General features: G+C 49.9%; 1 protein-coding gene across 3 annotated transcripts in view; it reads left to right on the forward strand.

The window, feature by feature from the left end:
- kmt2d (lysine (K)-specific methyltransferase 2D) overlaps nucleotides 1–16,336 on the forward strand; it is a 42,450-nt gene that overhangs the window by 23,030 nt on the left and 3,084 nt on the right. For 2 of the 3 annotated variants that reach the window (XM_014135873.2, XM_014135875.2), the window contains exons 31-49: nucleotides 63–1,747; nucleotides 1,934–2,145; nucleotides 2,301–2,367; nucleotides 2,549–2,781; nucleotides 3,369–6,515; nucleotides 6,687–6,830; nucleotides 7,123–7,287; nucleotides 7,604–7,751; nucleotides 8,016–8,097; nucleotides 9,503–9,678; nucleotides 9,878–10,002; nucleotides 10,258–10,390; nucleotides 10,677–10,813; nucleotides 12,273–13,719; nucleotides 13,976–14,112; nucleotides 14,344–14,474; nucleotides 15,353–15,659; nucleotides 15,922–15,995; nucleotides 16,076–16,184. In XM_014135873.2, coding sequence (XP_013991348.2) covers nucleotides 63–1,747; nucleotides 1,934–2,145; nucleotides 2,301–2,367; nucleotides 2,549–2,781; nucleotides 3,369–6,515; nucleotides 6,687–6,830; nucleotides 7,123–7,287; nucleotides 7,604–7,751; nucleotides 8,016–8,097; nucleotides 9,503–9,678; nucleotides 9,878–10,002; nucleotides 10,258–10,390; nucleotides 10,677–10,813; nucleotides 12,273–13,719; nucleotides 13,976–14,112; nucleotides 14,344–14,474; nucleotides 15,353–15,659; nucleotides 15,922–15,995; nucleotides 16,076–16,184 — 8,659 coding nt within the window. The remainder of the gene's footprint in view (nucleotides 1–62; nucleotides 1,748–1,933; nucleotides 2,146–2,300; nucleotides 2,368–2,548; nucleotides 2,782–3,368; nucleotides 6,516–6,686; nucleotides 6,831–7,122; nucleotides 7,288–7,603; nucleotides 7,752–8,015; nucleotides 8,098–9,502; nucleotides 9,679–9,877; nucleotides 10,003–10,257; nucleotides 10,391–10,676; nucleotides 10,814–12,272; nucleotides 13,720–13,975; nucleotides 14,113–14,343; nucleotides 14,475–15,352; nucleotides 15,660–15,921; nucleotides 15,996–16,075; nucleotides 16,185–16,336) is intronic. The other variant, XM_014135876.2, reaches the window with a different exon arrangement.

Consider the following 16,336-nt stretch of genomic DNA (forward strand, 5'->3'; position numbering starts at 1 on the left):
ACAATGCTTTCTCACTATCTTCCGGTACGTTTTGACATTTTGTCTGTATTTGTCTTTTGTAGACAACCAGGGCCCCCCAACCCCCAGGGCATGTATGGTCGACCTCCGTTCCCTGGCCAGTGGCAGCAGGGCCCGGGTCCCCGTCGGTTCCCCCAGCCTGGCTTAGAGGGTGTGGGCCCCAGGCACAACCTCAACGCCCCCCTCAACATGCAGCCCGGCATGGACCCCGGAGGGCCCCCACCACAGTTCATTGAGCTGAGGCACAACTCTCAGAGGCTGCCCCTGGGGACCCAGTTTCTCCAACGTGGGCCCCAGCAACGGCCGCGTCTCTATATCCCCCAGCAGCAGGAAATGGCCCCCGGCCAGTTTATTCATCATCCAATGCCTCAGGGTATGGACCCTCAGACAGAGGGGGTCAGAGACTCCCGGCTGGGGCTACAGCAGGGTAGTATGAGTCTATTACTGCCACAGCAGAGCACTGGCCCCTCACAGCAGCAACCCCATCTTCAGCCCCACACAGGCACTTCCCAGACCGCTAACGCTTCCAGTTCTCACTCTGGGCAGCAGCAGCACCAGCCTCCCCAGAACTCCACAGAGTCCCAGGCTGGAGCTTCAGGGGACCCTAATGTTGATCTCCCCGAGTCCGACCTGGAGGATCCGTTTGCCCCCAAAAGGCTAGGGAATGCCCCCGGGGATGGAGGAATGGAAGATGAGGATGACCTGGCTCTGGATCTAGACCCTGATAAGGGTGACGACGACCTGGGTAACCTTGACAACCTGGAAACCACAGATCCGCACCTAGACGACTTACTCAACAGTGACGAGTTTGACCTGCTGGCTTATACGGACCCCGAGCTGGACCAAGGGGACCCGAAGGATGTGTTCTCGGACCAGCTGCGGTTGGTGGAAGCAGAGGGTGAAACACCAGGTACCTCTGGAGCTCAGGACATCAAAGTGGAACAGAAACCAAAAGTGGAGGAAAACCCAATCTCAAACACGGGGGGTTCCACGTCGTCCACAACACCCCATCCCTCCTCCTCGGAGTCTGCCGACACCTCCAGGATCAAGCTCGAGCCAGGCCAAGCGGTGGTGAAGGATGAGATGGGAGAAGCAGTCTCCATGCTCCTTCACACAAACAAATCCTCCACTCAACCAGAGAACCAGGGTGCCTCTCTGAGCTCTGTGCGGTTAGGAGGGCTCCCATACCCTCTTCCTGGTCAGGCTGACTCCTTATCCTCTCTGGGGGAGGACCCTTTGGGGCTGCCCGATGGAGGGGGACAGCACTCCCCAGCTGTGGATCTAGACAAAGTCGAGAGCTCTCTGGAAGCCAGCGAGCTTCCCTTGCTGATCCAGGACCTGCTGGAGCACGAGAAGAAGGAGCTCCAGAAACAGCAGCAACAGCAGCAGCTCAGCTCCCTCCACCAGGGGGCAATGAGGGCTCACATGGGAGGCCACCCCAACCACCAGGGCGGTCCTGGACATATCATGCTGAACCAGCACCACCGCCCCCAACCCCAGGGTATGATGGGACAGCCAGGTATGGTGCCACGCCCTCCACACCTCCTGCAGCAGCAAAGGATCATGGGACAACCAGGGATGACGCCACAGCACATGGCTGCAATGGCTCAGCAACAAGGCATGATGAGGATGGGGCATCCTGGGGGAATTCACCCAGGACTCAATCCGCCGCAGCAGCAACAACAGATTAAACAGTCAACTCTGGGTGATAACTTCTTCCCTGATAAAGGTAAATAAATGAGTTCTCAAGATTGTTTGATCTTGTTTGAATCATGACTCTTGCATTAATCATGAGTCCTTGTTTGAATCATGACTCTTGCATTAATCATGAGTCCTTGTTTGAATCATGACTCTTGCATGATTCCTGAATCCTTGTTTGAATCATATTTTCCCCGGTGTTTCTGCTTGCTCACAGATCTAGACAAGTTTGTGACTGACGACATCATGGATCCCATCGCCAAGGCAAAGATGGTGGCACTGAAGGGCATCAAGAGAGTGTTGGCACAGGACCCAATGGGGGTACCCTCTGGAATCAACAGACAACAGGTCTCTCTGTTGGCCCAGAGACTAGCGTCGGCACCAGGAACAGGAGACCCACAGGGTCAACTCGCATCTGGCCCATCTAAGGTACGGTGTCTCACTTGTCCAAACATAACCAGGACAACAATATGTGTTCATAATATTCATCCTGTAAAGCAGATCATTTGCTGTGGGATCCTCAAAACACAATCACTCTTGTCTGTTTATCTGATTTATGTATTTTGACAACTTTTTATTTTTAGGAAGGGGAATGCAGTGACCCAACACAATCGAGACCCAACCCTCCCCAGTTTGTACAAGGGATCATCAGTAAGTTCTACACATTTTTCAGCGTTATAATACTTACATATATTTGTTAGTTGATATATTCCAGTGTTTCCCAAACCTCCATTTGAGTTACCCCCAGCCATTGCACATATTTGATGTATTCCAGTACAAGCCAACCTGAATTGAATTGGTCAAATGATCACCCCCCTGTTCTCCCTACCAGACGATGCAGAGCAGCACCAGTATGAAGAGTGGCTCCTGCACACCCAGCAGCTGCTGCAGATGCAGCTCAAGTTCCTGGAGGAGCAGATCGGAGCTCACCGCAAGTCCCGCAAGGCTCTGTGTGCCAAGCAGCGCACTGCCAAAAAGGCAGGCCGTGATTTCGCCGAGGCTGACGCAGAGAAACTCAAATTGGTCACCGAGGAGCAGAGCAAGATCCAGAAACAACTGGACCAGGTGGGGAAGACTCTCTGAAAATCCTTACCCCATCCATCCACCCATCATCATGCTTTCCTGTCTTAAAGCAACTGTCCTGTGAAAAATCTACATTTTTAAAGATCATATTCTGTTAACTCATACACAAATAATGTTGTTGACACGTGAAAACCTCACCCCAAACTTAAACTGTTAAAAAGAAAATGCTTGCTATTTCCTCATGGAGGATGATATCATCCTCCCGAGGAAGATGAGCTGGCCAATCAGCGGTCTACTCATATTCATATTTTTAATAACCAGTATACACTCACACATTCTGTTGTTGGTACGCCCATGCCTTTCCTACACAGAAAAGCTGCTTTGTAAAGGGAAACGTCAACATTTTTCAACTTCCACCGTTTTCACATATGTTGAGGTTGGGGTGGTGCTGTAGATAATGAATTTGCAAAATGGTGTAATTGTCCTTTAACATAATTATATCATTTTTTGGAAGGAAAAACAATTTCACCCGTATTTCTAATTCTAAGTCATATTTTATAGAAATCTGGAAACACTGGACAGTTACTTTAATATTGGCTCCTGTTAACACCTCTCTTGTTGTGTTTCAGGTCCGAAAGCAGCAGAAGGAGCACACCAACCTGATTGCAGAGTACAGGAGCAAGCAGCAGCAGCACCAGCAGGGCTCTAGTCTCCTGGCCCCAGGGCCCTCCACCCAGGGGACCCACTTGCTCTCCAAGATGCCCGGGCAGATGATGATGGGTCAGCAAGGAGGTATGCCCGTCAGAATACCCCCACAGGGGCAGCCGTTCCTAGGAGGAGGCCAGCACCCTGGAGCTCTGGGAGTCAGATCCCCTGGTCCTCCTGCTGGTCCTCCTGCAGGGTTCTTCCCCCAGGGTCCAGGAGGAGTCCAAGGGGCAGACCCAAGACTTCTCCAGGAGAGACAGCACAGGATGCAGATGATTCAGAAACTACAGCAGCAGCAGCAACAACAGGCGATGATGCAAGGCCAGCAGCCCATGCCACATCCAGGTGTCCAACCAGGTATGTTGCCACAGCCAAGCGTCATGGGTAACTCTCTGATTAGTCAACAACAACCAAACCTCCAACAGGGTATTATGCCCAACCAGGCCATGGTGCCCCAGGGTATGGTACCAGGGCAGGCTGTGGCCCAGCCAGCTCAGACCCTGATGGGAGGCCAGCCTATGAACCAGCCTCCAGGCATGATGGTTGCTCAGCCAGGCATGATGGGGGCCCAGCCTGGCATACAGCAGCAACAGAGGCCTCAGGTCCTAATGGGCCAGCAGGGAGTAGTGGGACCCCCTCAGCACCATGGACTCAGAGGACCCGGCCAGGCCCAGCTCACACCTCAACAACAACAAATCCTGGCACAGCGCATGTTGGCGCAACAGAAGCTACAGCAGCAGCAAGTGGCACAACAACAACTCAGGCAACCACCACCACAGGGCTTCATCAGCCAACCCAACCAGTCTCACGACTCCCACGGAGGACTCTCTCAACCTGCTACCCCAGGTCAGATGGGATCTTCTCCCGCTTCAGCAGGGGGGAGCACACGGGTCACCCCGCAACCCACTGAGGGGCTGCAGCAGGGGGATGGTGGTATCCTTAGTCCCAGCTCCAGGACACCTCCACAGCAGGGTGGACCTGGACCTTCAACCCCTGGCCAGATGACCCAACCAGGGGCTTCTGGAGAGCAACAGGCGGTAGTGGGACAACAACAACAGCAGCAATACATGGCCCAGCAGCAGCAGGCACCACAACAACAACCGCCTCAAAATGCTCAAGCTGGACATCAACAGCAAGCAGGTTACCAACAGGCTGGCATGCACCCCCAAGTACAACAGCAGCAACCACAGCAGCAACAGCAGCTTCAACAACAACTCTCTCTACAGCGACAGAGTTCCCTCAATGCTGATGCCTCAAAGTCTGGTTTGGTTACCGTCAAGCAGGAAGGACAGCAGATGTGTTACATGGCACAACAACAACAACAGCAGCAGCAGCAGCAGCAGCAGCAGCAGCAGCAGCAGCAACAACAACAGAATCTTATGCAGCAAGCCCAAGACCCCATTAGACAACAACAACATGACAATATGGGTCAGATGCAAAATGTGATGGGTCAACAGAACCACCCTGGTCAGCCTCAGCCCGTCCCTGGTATGCCAGGCCACCCTAGTCCCCAGCAACAGGCCCTCATGGCCCAGCAGCAGAAGCAGCAGGCCATGATGGGCATGCTTAGAGCCCAGCAGCAGGGCATGATGCCTGGCCAGAGGCCTGGGGGTCCACCTGGTCAGATACGCACCCCAGTCAATATCCAAACTATCATAGCCCAGAACCCCCAGCTCCGACACCTCACTCCCAACCAGCAGATCCAGCACATCCAGGCCATGATCCAACAGCGCCAGCTCCAACAGCAGCAGCAACAACAACAACAGGGCCAGATGCTGAGGCTCCAGGTGGGTCAAGGACAGCCAGCCCAGATGAGGCCCCAGGGGCCACTAGGACCAGGGCAGCAGGTGGGACAGGTCCAGAGGATGCCTGGAGGTCTGGAAGCCCAGCAGCAGATGCTCTATGGAGGAGCTCTTGGGAAACCAGGGGGAGTGGGCTCCCCGCAACAACCAGGAATGATGGGCCCCAGCCAACCACCGGGCGTGGTGACTCCTCAGATGCAGCAGCAAGGGATCACGGGACCTGTAGTCCAACAGCAGCAGCCAGGAGCCTCACCTCAGTACACGCTGAGTGTCCAACAACAGCAGATGATGATGCAGCAACAACAGGCCCAGCAACACCAGATGATGAGAGGCCAGGTACCCATGGCTCGCTCCCCCATGGGGCAGATACGTGGTGGGCCCCCCCAGGGCCGCCTCATAAGGCCCATGTCTCCCCGCCAACCCTTGGCCAACTCCCCTGGTGACCCACAGCGCCACGCCATGACACAGGCGATGGGGATGCGTCAACCCAACCAAGTCATGCAACACCAGCAACAACCACAGATCCACATGGCTCAACAACGCTTCCAGGGATCTCCCTCCCACGCAGGCTCCCCTGGAGGATCCTCAGTCCAGAAACAGGAAGCAGGCATGAGCCCAGCTACCCCAGGAACGCCACACTCCACCCACGTTGCCTCTCCGTCTGTAACTGACGGGGCAGCTGGGAAAGGTAGTCCCTACAGTCAGATTAAGGCATCTCCTCTTAGGTCACCTGGAGCATCCAAGAGTCCCCTGGACTACCCTGGGCTTAAGGCCGGAAGTGGCGACACAACCCATAGCCAAATCCCTCCGAATGGGCCTTCGCCTCAGAAGGGTGAGAGTGGACAGCAGGGCCAGCAGCATTCACAACAGGGCTCAGAGAACCAGGGTGGTCCTCAATCTCCACCAGACTCCAGAGAGGGTGCTCTGTGTAAAATGACCCTACAGAACATCAAACAGGAGCCCAGAGAGGTGACTTGTGATGGAGAAGGTGGTGGTGGTCCCCACTCCGGGGCCATCAAGAGGGAGGTGACTGGGGAGCCGGTTGGAGGGTTTGGTAACACTGGTCCTGGACCAGGAGGTGACCCCGGAGCGCACGTCCCCAGGACTGAGACAGGACAACAGCTGCTGCAGAAGCTCCTGAGGACCAAGAACCTGCAGCTGGCAGCTCAGAGGCCATCTGACGGCATCCACAACGAGATCAACGGACACATCAACAGCAAGCTGGCCATGCTGGAGCAGAAACTACAGGGGACTCCACGCAACATGGAGGTGAGTCAGATATATTCTATCCATTATGACTGTTCTCGTTTTTTCAAGGTAGTAAGTAGGTACTAGTCATAAAAATATGACAATCTAAGTATATTTCTATGGTACTAGTCCTCTCAAATGGGGCGATGGTGCAATTCCTTGCTTCATTGCTTTTGTTGGTCCTCATCACAGGATCTGCAGTCCATCACAAAGAGGGCTCCTGTTGCCAAGGTAAAGCGCACCAACAAGCCTGGAGAACGAGCGCCCCAGTCCCGTAAGAAGAAGAAAGAGGAGGTTGGGAAGAGCACTGAAGCCCTGATGAAACAACTGAAACAGGTAGGAGGAGATGACCTCTGAGGCTTGGTGAATGAACACAGAGCACCGGACCTTTTCTCACCAAAAAGTAGTGGGACATTTTAATTGAATGAAAGGGTGGCAATTAACTGTTGATTTTAGTGTATGCTGTATTATTTGCTAACTTTGATATTTCAATGAAAAAAAAAACAAAAAACAGTAACAAATGCATTGCAAATTCGTAGGATGCCACTCTTTACAGTAATACCTCATTTGTCTTTGTTTTGTTTTTTTTTGTGACAAAAACTTCAATGTTCTCATTATTTTCACCCAGGGCCTTTCTCTCCTTCCCCTGATGGAGCCCTCCATCACTGCCAGTCTGGACCTGTTCGCCCCCTTCGGCAGCAGCCCGGCCGACGGCAAGGCCCAGCTCAAGGGCTCCTTTGGAAATGCAGTACTGGACAACATCCCGGACTACTACTCTCAGCTTCTCACCAAGGTACTGTCTGTTAAACAAGCTGATGTGTACAGCATAGACTTACTGTGGTTGTCCAGATTTCCAGCTGCATATTGTTCTTGATACAGGAGTAACAGTGTCTCTATGTTCTCGTCTTTTATTAATGTGTATTCACCCACCCAGTAGTTTCAACAACACTTTCATATTTGTAGCTTTTGAAGCGCTTTGAGATGACTTTCTGTTATGAGAAGTGCTATAGAAGTTGAAATGATTATCGTTATTCTATGACAACAATCACTTTTATTTCTCTCCATTATCCCACTGTCCACTGTTTAACCACGGCACCCTGTATCCTTAGAGTAACCTCAGTAATCCACCAACACCCCCGTCCTCCCTGCCCCCCACACCACCCCCCTCGGTACAGCACAAGATGCTCAATGGGACAACTGCTGTGGAGGAGCTGACTGAGGTACAGAAGGAGACCGAGACCACAGAGGACACTATGGGTAAGACAAGGTTTTTTTTTAAACATTTTTTTAATGAAAAACGGAAATAAAGCAGTTTTGTGTTTTTTAAGGTCGTTCTCTTAAATAAAGACTCTCTTAGTCTCACTTCCAAGCCTGTATGTTTTGCCATCCAAAACCCCTCAGTAATTTCATGTTCCTTGTTCCTATCCGGTTTGAATGTAAAGGGTTTTGTACAGCGCAATTAGATTTGATGAGCAGCTGAACAGTCTGTTAATGGCATCTCTCGCTACAATGTGTCTGCAGATTCTGTCACTGAGGAGGTGAAGAGTATGGATATCCTTGCAGCGCTCCCCACCCCTCCTCACAACCAGAACGAGGACATCAGGTATGAAATGCAGGGCCTAAATGTTCACCTGCTCCTTTAAGGGTGGGAGGTTACCGTGGCAATGTGGCTGTCGTGTTTGTGCCTGTGAGATTGAGTCTGACTAGTAGCCGTGTCATCCTCTCTACCGTAGCAGTTGAAACTCAAACATTGAAAAACAACCTAGCTTGTGAACAAAACATTATTAAAAAGAAACACAAAGACAGTCTCACTTCAGTAGACTTTCGTTTCAAGTAAATTATGCCAGACAGTGTTGCAGCGCGAGGTGGGATAGGCTATAGGATTCGTAGTTCTTTGACTTTATGTGATGAATTTGCCCGGTATGAAACAAGAAACAGCCACTGCAGCACTTATTTAACTTTGTATGTGATCATACTTCACCTATTTTTATTCACAAATACGAGTGAAATGCTGGCACTGTGGAGCCCTGACAACCCACCAACGTGGCTGGTGAAATAGATATCCTACCCACCAATGCCAAAATCCACCCACATTTGGCGGGTGGCGGGGTGTTCATTTTAGGCCCTGATGATATGTCACCTGTCCTAATCCTATGTTTGGGATGGGCACAGTCAGACAAACGGATGTTAGCATTCCAAATACTTGCGCGAGCTATCGTTTCTTTTGTTGAAAAAAATGCATAGCCTTTGTCTCAGTTAAATAAAATGATGTGTGACATTGCTACACACAAGGATATACCGTGACGTTTGAAATCCTTCCTTTAATAAAAATCGACTTTTGACTTTATGACGTGCGCCCCCATTAAATGACATGCCTTATAGCCTACACCGGTTTCAAGCGTGTAGTTTGTTGGCGCTACAGTCAGTGGCTCCATGTGTAGCAACGTGAAGTGGGAGCTCTCTTATCAATGCGAAGTGGAATACAAATGACACAATTAAGTTAGCTAAATGAGTATGCTACAACAAGCAACCGACAGGTAGGCTGCTGTTTCATCTGAATGTAGTTGTTGTGGACGAGGATGGGGAGCTCAGTAAAATAGCCTCGACTAGCCTAGCTATCTGGCTAGCGAACATCTGGCTGTCTTAGCTAGCTTCTTTACATTGATTTGATGCAGTAAAGACAGGCACCGCCAAATGGGATGATGGACAAGCTATGGCATTTACAAGTTTGTCTGACTAGCGCTTGTCGGTGGCTACTTTTTCTCTCTCCCCCTTTGGGATCACATTTGTTGTTACTGTTTTGAACTTTTCCTCAATAGTTTGAGGAGAACCGTTCTCTGTCCCTCTGGCGTGTATACTACCCTCCCGTCTCATACACAGTGTGGCCTTGCCTGACCGTGTTTTCCAGGATGGAGAGCATATGTTTTGCTCTCTATACGAAAATAACTTCTCCGATTTTAATGATGAGTAGTTTTGATTGCGAACGTTACCTTACCTATGTCTTTCAGGATGGAGAGTGACGAGGACAGCGACGCTCCAGACAGTATCGTCCCAGCGTCCTCTCCTGAGAGTGACCTAGGCGACGAGGCGCCACGCTTCCCTCGCCTCCGAGAACCCAAAGAGGAGGAGACGGAGAGAACCATATCCCCTATTATACCACTCATCCCCCGCACTGCCATCCCAGGTAGGTCCACTACACAGGCTTCTGATGTCGTAAATAATATAGGCCACTTGTTGACAATGCACTTATTGTAAGTTGCTCTTGAGAGTCTAAGAGCATCGCTAAATTATAAAAATATTTTAAAATGTAAGCACAAAACAAATAATTGGACTTGCCAGTCCATGTCATATATATATATATTTTTTTTCTTCCCCTTGTCCAGTGTTTCCAGAGAACAAGCCGTTTGAAGCAGCGGCTGACAAGTTGGCGTCTACAACCAACCCCTGGGACAAAGCCAAGAGCAACGAGGTGGCTGTGACCTTCACACTGACCTCCGCTGCAGCCAAGGTTACTGAGCTTAACCCTCTTCCGTCCCTCTACACCCCTTTTCTGAACCCCTATCATTTTCACTTCAACCCATCTCCTATCTAGCCTGGTCCCAGATCAGTTTGTGCTGTCTATACAGATATGGGTTGAAACCAATACGGGACCAGGCTACCTCCTATCTGAACTAAACCATGAACTGTCTGTTGTGAAGAAAAAAAATGACGACAATTTGGATAGTTATGATCTTGATGGATGGGTGGGTTGATACTTCTCCAGAATCTGAACCATGTAATGGTGGCTGTGGCTCAGCTCCTCCACATGCGGATGCCTGGTTCCTATGAGGTGGCTTTCTCTCCCAGCCCGAGCAGAGCAGGAGCCTCAGGACCAGGGAAAAGCCCCGAACAACCAGGTATTGGACCTCCGGGTGATTTCTATTACATTTCTCCTCACAGTTAAGTCCGAAATAGAATGTTGTTACCTACTAAATAGAGATTTCACCAAACACTTAAGATTTAGGGAAGAGGATAAGCTGATCCTAGATTTATGCCTAAGCTTAATGTTTCTCTAGGTTGAACCCCTCCCTCTCTCCATCCATCTTAAATTCTTAGCTAGATAAAATCATTGGCAAAACAGGAAAGAAAATGGTCAGATATATTGAAGAAAGCGATCATCTAATTAGCAAACTCTCCCTTCAGGTGCTGTGTGCGTGAAGACTGGTGGTATAGATGGTAGTTCAGCCAGCCAGGACCCAGAGTGGCTCAGACAGTTTGATGTTTCTCTGCCAGGCTGCACTCTGAAGAAACAGGTGGACATCCTCTCACTCATCAAACAGGTAGGTCACATATCCCTTTATTCATCAGAAAGTTCCTTTTCTGATATTCCTCCAATAGACAGACCTGTTCCTCAGCCAAAATCCTTGTCCTGCTCACATCCCTGAACAGCATTGGTCCAGACTGCCAAACCCAACGTTTATGGCAATCAATGGATTTGGTTGAACATCAAAATCTGTTGAGTCATGCGTTCTTGCTTGGGACATGTTAAATGAAACAATGTATTTACTGAATGCCATATCAGTAGTGTACTACAGCTCCTAATAAAGCACTGTGAATGACTTTATTGAGCTCATTACAAAAAAAAGGTATATTGCGTGATGCCCGTGGGGAAACAAATTGGTGCGATCAAATCATGGGCTGGACTTAATTGCATCAGTGCCACCAGGGTAAAAGGTTTGTTTGGAGGCCTGCTGTACAGTCTCCCTATGATACAACCCTATATATTTATGATGGAGCTATATTTATTAGGGGTTAAACGATTCACCGATACGGATTTGTCGCCGATTCAAATGTTTAAGATGGGACTGTATTGGTTGGCGGACCCCAAACCAATCCGAATGTAGCATGCATCTGTGAAAAGAAAATCTGATTTAAAATGTTACGAATCGTCAATCTTTTTTTTTTTTTGCTCATTACTTTCTACCTTCTGAAAATACCTAATATTTTGTGACAACTGATACGTCGTCCTTCAGTGTCAAACTAAGCATGTAACTGTGTTTGCAGTTGTAGCTCTACAAGTCATTTTGCATGCTGAATCACCCTCGGGACATCAGTAGCCTAGTCAATTTGTGCACTGTTCCTGATCTACGCTGCAGCTTCAGCGTTCAAGTGCTAAAATGGCTTGCGCGACATTAGGCTTTATTCGTTGGGTGACAACCTATGTCATTTGCTAGGTTATTACCTATGCGCTGTTGAAAATTGTGTTTTACCGGACTAAAAGTAAGTTACCGGAGACAAACTCATCTGGCTACACCTGCTGAACTGAGCTTACAGAGTGTTTCATATGGATTGTTTCAGGTTTACCATAACCAATAGTTAAGTCAGTGTATATGGTTATTTTTAGATAAAGGTTACAGGGTAACCTTGATAATTTCATGGCAAGGTGCACTGACCAGCCAAAGCAGGAAGAGGAAAAAGAAGCTGACTAAAAACTTCCAAACGGTCAAAACCATTTGATTTTGAGATGGGGGGGTGAAATCCAAAGTTGTGCTATATATTCATTGGCTCTGTCAGCTCATGGGCGTCCCCTTGTAATCTGATGGTGGTAGATGCCTAATCTCCCTTATGGCTCAAATCAGGTGCTACATATAGTGTACACCATAGACATAATTCATTTACACACAGATTGCTTTGAGTGTCTGGAAATGGAGCTATATAAATTATTATTAGTCAGGTTAGCTACTGGCCTTTTTTTGTCAAATGTCAGGAGACTACTCAATATTTTCATTCCTCTCTCAGGAGTTCCCCGAACAGGAGGACAAACCGGTTCAGCACTGTTACACCACCAACGTGTCTGACCTGGATGTCCGCCATCTCCCTGTCATCCCTGTCCAGGATTCCCCGCCCTCCTCTCCCTCTCCTCCTCCTGTCCCCGCTCCTGCTCCTCCTAGTGAACCTGAACCTCCCACACAGCCAGCCTCCCCCTCCCAGCCAGCCTCCCCCTCCCAGCCAGCCTCCCCCTCTCAGCTAGCCTTTCCCTTTCAAGTTCCCTCCAGCCCTGCTCAGACCACCGTTCAGGTCAAAACGGAGCCTGCCACCACCACTGTTCAGATCAAAACTGAGGCTGAGGAGGCCATCCTTCCCCCTCCTGACCCTGTCCTTGTCCCCGACTCTGACCCTGGTGCTGACACTAAGGCTCCTGTTCTTGACTCTGCTGATGCTGAGGCTCCTACTGCTCAGGCAGACTATGATGCCAAGCCTGCTGACCAGCCAGCCCCCCAGCCCCAGGACACCCCCACCTCCCCCACCGCCAGCCTGGAGGTGTTCTCCCCCAAGGTGAAGCACCGCAGCAGGCCCCTCTCCCCCGACCCTGAGGAGATGGTGGTCCGGCCCAAGGTGAAGAAGTGGAAGGGCCTCCGCTGGAAGCGTCTCCAGATCGTCATCACCATCCGTAAAGGAGGCTCCAAGAAGGAGAGCAGCCGCGGGGTCTCCGAGCTCATGGAGCGTCTCCGCATCACCCTGAGGCCTGACAAGCTGCCCCGGGACAAACGCAAGTGCTGCTTCTGCCACGAGGAGGGCGACGGCGCCACGGACGGCCCCGCCAGGCTCCTCAACATCGACGTGGACCTGTGGGTTCATCTCAACTGCGCCCTGTGGAGCACGGAGGTGTACGAGACGCAGGGAGGCGCGCTGATGAACGTCGAAATGGCGTTGAGACGCGGGCTCCGCACCCGCTGTGCCTGCTGCCAGAAGACGGGCGCCACCAACAGCTGCAACCGCCTGCGCTGCCCCAACGTCTACCACTTCGCCTGCGGCATCCAGGCCCGCTGCATGTTCTTCAGGGACAAGACCATGCTATGCACCCAACACAAACTGAAAGGGCCCAGCGAGGAGGAGCTGACGGGCTTCTCTGTGTTCCGCCGGGTCTACATCGAGAGAGACGAGGTCAAGCAGATCGCCAGCATCTTACAACGCGGCGACCGCATCCACCTGTTCCGCGTAGGCGGCCTCATCTTCCACGCCGTGGGCCAGCTGCTGCCGTCTCAGATGCAAGCCTTCCACTCCCCGACCGCCATCTTCCCCGTGGGCTACGAGGCGACCAGGATCTACTGGAGCACGCGGGTGCCTAACCGCCGGTGTCGGTATCGTTGTCGTATCAGCGAGACGGAGGGAAGGCCGCTGTTCGAGGTACGGGTGCTGGAGCATGGACAGGAAGACCTGCACTACCGCGACACCAGCCCAGAAGGTACATTCTCAAAGTCTGTCCCCACACCCAGACCCTGCACAGGCTACCTCTGTTGAAATGTCCAATCACAGAACTGACCACAGTTTGGGTTCATTTGTCTAAATTGCCATTGATTTGGAATTGAGTTGCCATTTTTGGGGGTAATTGCATCGTTGCGACACAGCCATGTCTGTAATTAAAATGGAATTGACTCCATTGCTGCAATTTACTCATCTGGTCTGTGACCATGTCCTGTGTTTTTCTGCCTTCCCTCTAGGTATCTGGGACCGAGTGGTTCAGTCTGTAGCTAAGCTGAGAGAAGAGTCTGCCATGCTGAAGCTGTTCACTGACCATGTGAAGGGAGAGGACATGTACGGCCTCACGGTCCACGCCGTACTGCGCATCACTGAGTCGGTAAGAAGTCCTTTCCCGAAATCAGAATCGCCATTTGGCTTTTCCCTCCTCTGCTCTCATTGCTTCCATGACACCAAGGCCTGTGTCTCCAATTGCCCATTCAGTGCCCTACTTTGCACTACGGCTCTGGTTAAAAGGAGTGCCCCACAGAGGGAATAGGGTGTCATCTGAGGTTCGGATCATGCTTTTTTATCCTTGACTTCACCAACATCCTGTGTGTTACGTTATTAGTTGCCTGGAGTGGAGAGCTGCCAGAACTATGTGTTCCGATACGGTCGCCACCCTCTGATGGAGCTGCCGCTCATGATCAACCCCACCGGCTGCGCCCGCTCCGAACCCAAGATCCTCACACACTGCAAGAGGTAAGACTGCAGTATAGTCTTCCAAATAGATTTATAGTAGTAGCTATAGAAAATAGTCATAAATGGTATACTAGTATAGAAGATATAGGTGATCTAGATATCGATATGCTGTGTAAAGCAGTGGTTGTCAGCTGGTTTTGCACTCGGGACCCAAATTGGACCAGGTTGTCTGTCGCACCCCAATAATTGCGTTGTAATTTTTTGGGGCCAAAATGGCCATCTGGGAGGCAGCAGATTTTCTGAATGCTATATTGATAGTAAATGTAGCAATTTCTGTGACAAGGGCACATTCCCACTGTCAATACTCCATTTTGCCTGTATTCTTGATGGATAATGTTAGTTAGCTGACTGGTTTGAGACCACAACCTCAACCAAACCTGCTGAAGAGCGGTGCTAATAGCTCTATATATAGAAAATTCTAGATAATCGAAGAAATTGAAAAAAAAAACAATTATTCTAACATGTTCATTATCATTTCTACACACTTTCTACCTGGCGTTTAGTAGTGTAAGTTCAGACTGGAGTAGTTTTTATCCACCACCAAAAAAATTAAATAATAAACATCCTAAAATATTTATTTTACTCAGACACCAGCAACCCATTTGAAAACCCCATTTGAAATAGATAAGTGGTGTAGAGAAACTAGCTGTGTGGTCTGTTAGTTGTTAGTTCAGGCCACACATTCTGATTGGTCAAAAAGTGTGTTCCACACATTATACACAATACACACTAATGAGGAAGTTCTCCCTCACTGTCGACCTAAATGTCCTAAAATAAATATATATATTTTAAATGTTTCATCAAATGTTCTAATGAGTGACACTGAAACATTTCTAAACTGAATGACGTAATGACTGTGCAGACTGACTCTGATCTAGTTCTGTGTCTCTCTCTCTTAGGCCTCACACCCTGAACAGTACGTCCATGTCCAAGGCCTACCAGAGCACCTTCACCGGCGAGATCAACACCCCCTACAGCAAGCAGTTTGTCCACTCCAAGTCCTCCCAGTACCGGCGTCTGAAGACAGAGTGGAAGAACAACGTCTACCTGGCCCGGTCCCAAATCCAGGGCCTGGGGCTGTACGCTGCCAAGGACCTGGACAAACACACCATGGTCATCGAGTATATAGGAACCATCATCCGCAACGAGGTGGCCAACCGCCGTGAGAAGATCTACGAGGAACAGGTGGGTGGCTCTCGAGTAGTAAGTCTTTTGTCTGTTTAGTTCCCCTCCAGGCATAGCTGTGATTTGAGTTGTTGATTTTACACAAAAACGGTCAATATACTAAGAAAGAAAACAATAGGGACAGAAATAAAAGTGGAAACAACAGCAAAACAAAAGGGACAGAAATGAAGGGGGAAACAACAGGAAAATATTTGTTCATAGTCAAGGTGTCAGTGGATTGGAGTGTTTAGAATGACCTCTCTTCCTGCTTGTTTTCTTCTAGAACCGTGGCATCTACATGTTCCGCACCAACAACGAGCATGTGATCGATGCCACTCTGACTGGCGGCCCAGCTCGGTAGGTGTTGGAAGTGTACTTTCTCTTTTTTTCCCCTTATTGCGTTTGTCCCGGTCTCACCCTCCTGTTTTCCTCTTCAGCTATGTCAACCACTCCTGTGCCCCCAACTGTGTTGCCGAGGTGGTGACGTTTGACAAAGAGGACAAGATCATCATCATCTCCAGTCGCCGGATCCCCAAGGGAGAAGAGGTGAGAGACCACAGAGAACCCTGGTCAATATGCATGCACTTTTATAGTTTTTATGTACGTACCCAATATACAGCTTCCTTCACTGATTTTAAAAGCCCTAAACTGTCTCTTTGGGGGTCTTGGTTGTGTTACGGTAAAGCAGTAAACCTGGC

This window comes from Salmo salar, chromosome ssa13, assembly GCF_905237065.1.
Source record: "Salmo salar chromosome ssa13, Ssal_v3.1, whole genome shotgun sequence".
Taxonomy (NCBI): domain Eukaryota; kingdom Metazoa; phylum Chordata; class Actinopteri; order Salmoniformes; family Salmonidae; genus Salmo; species Salmo salar.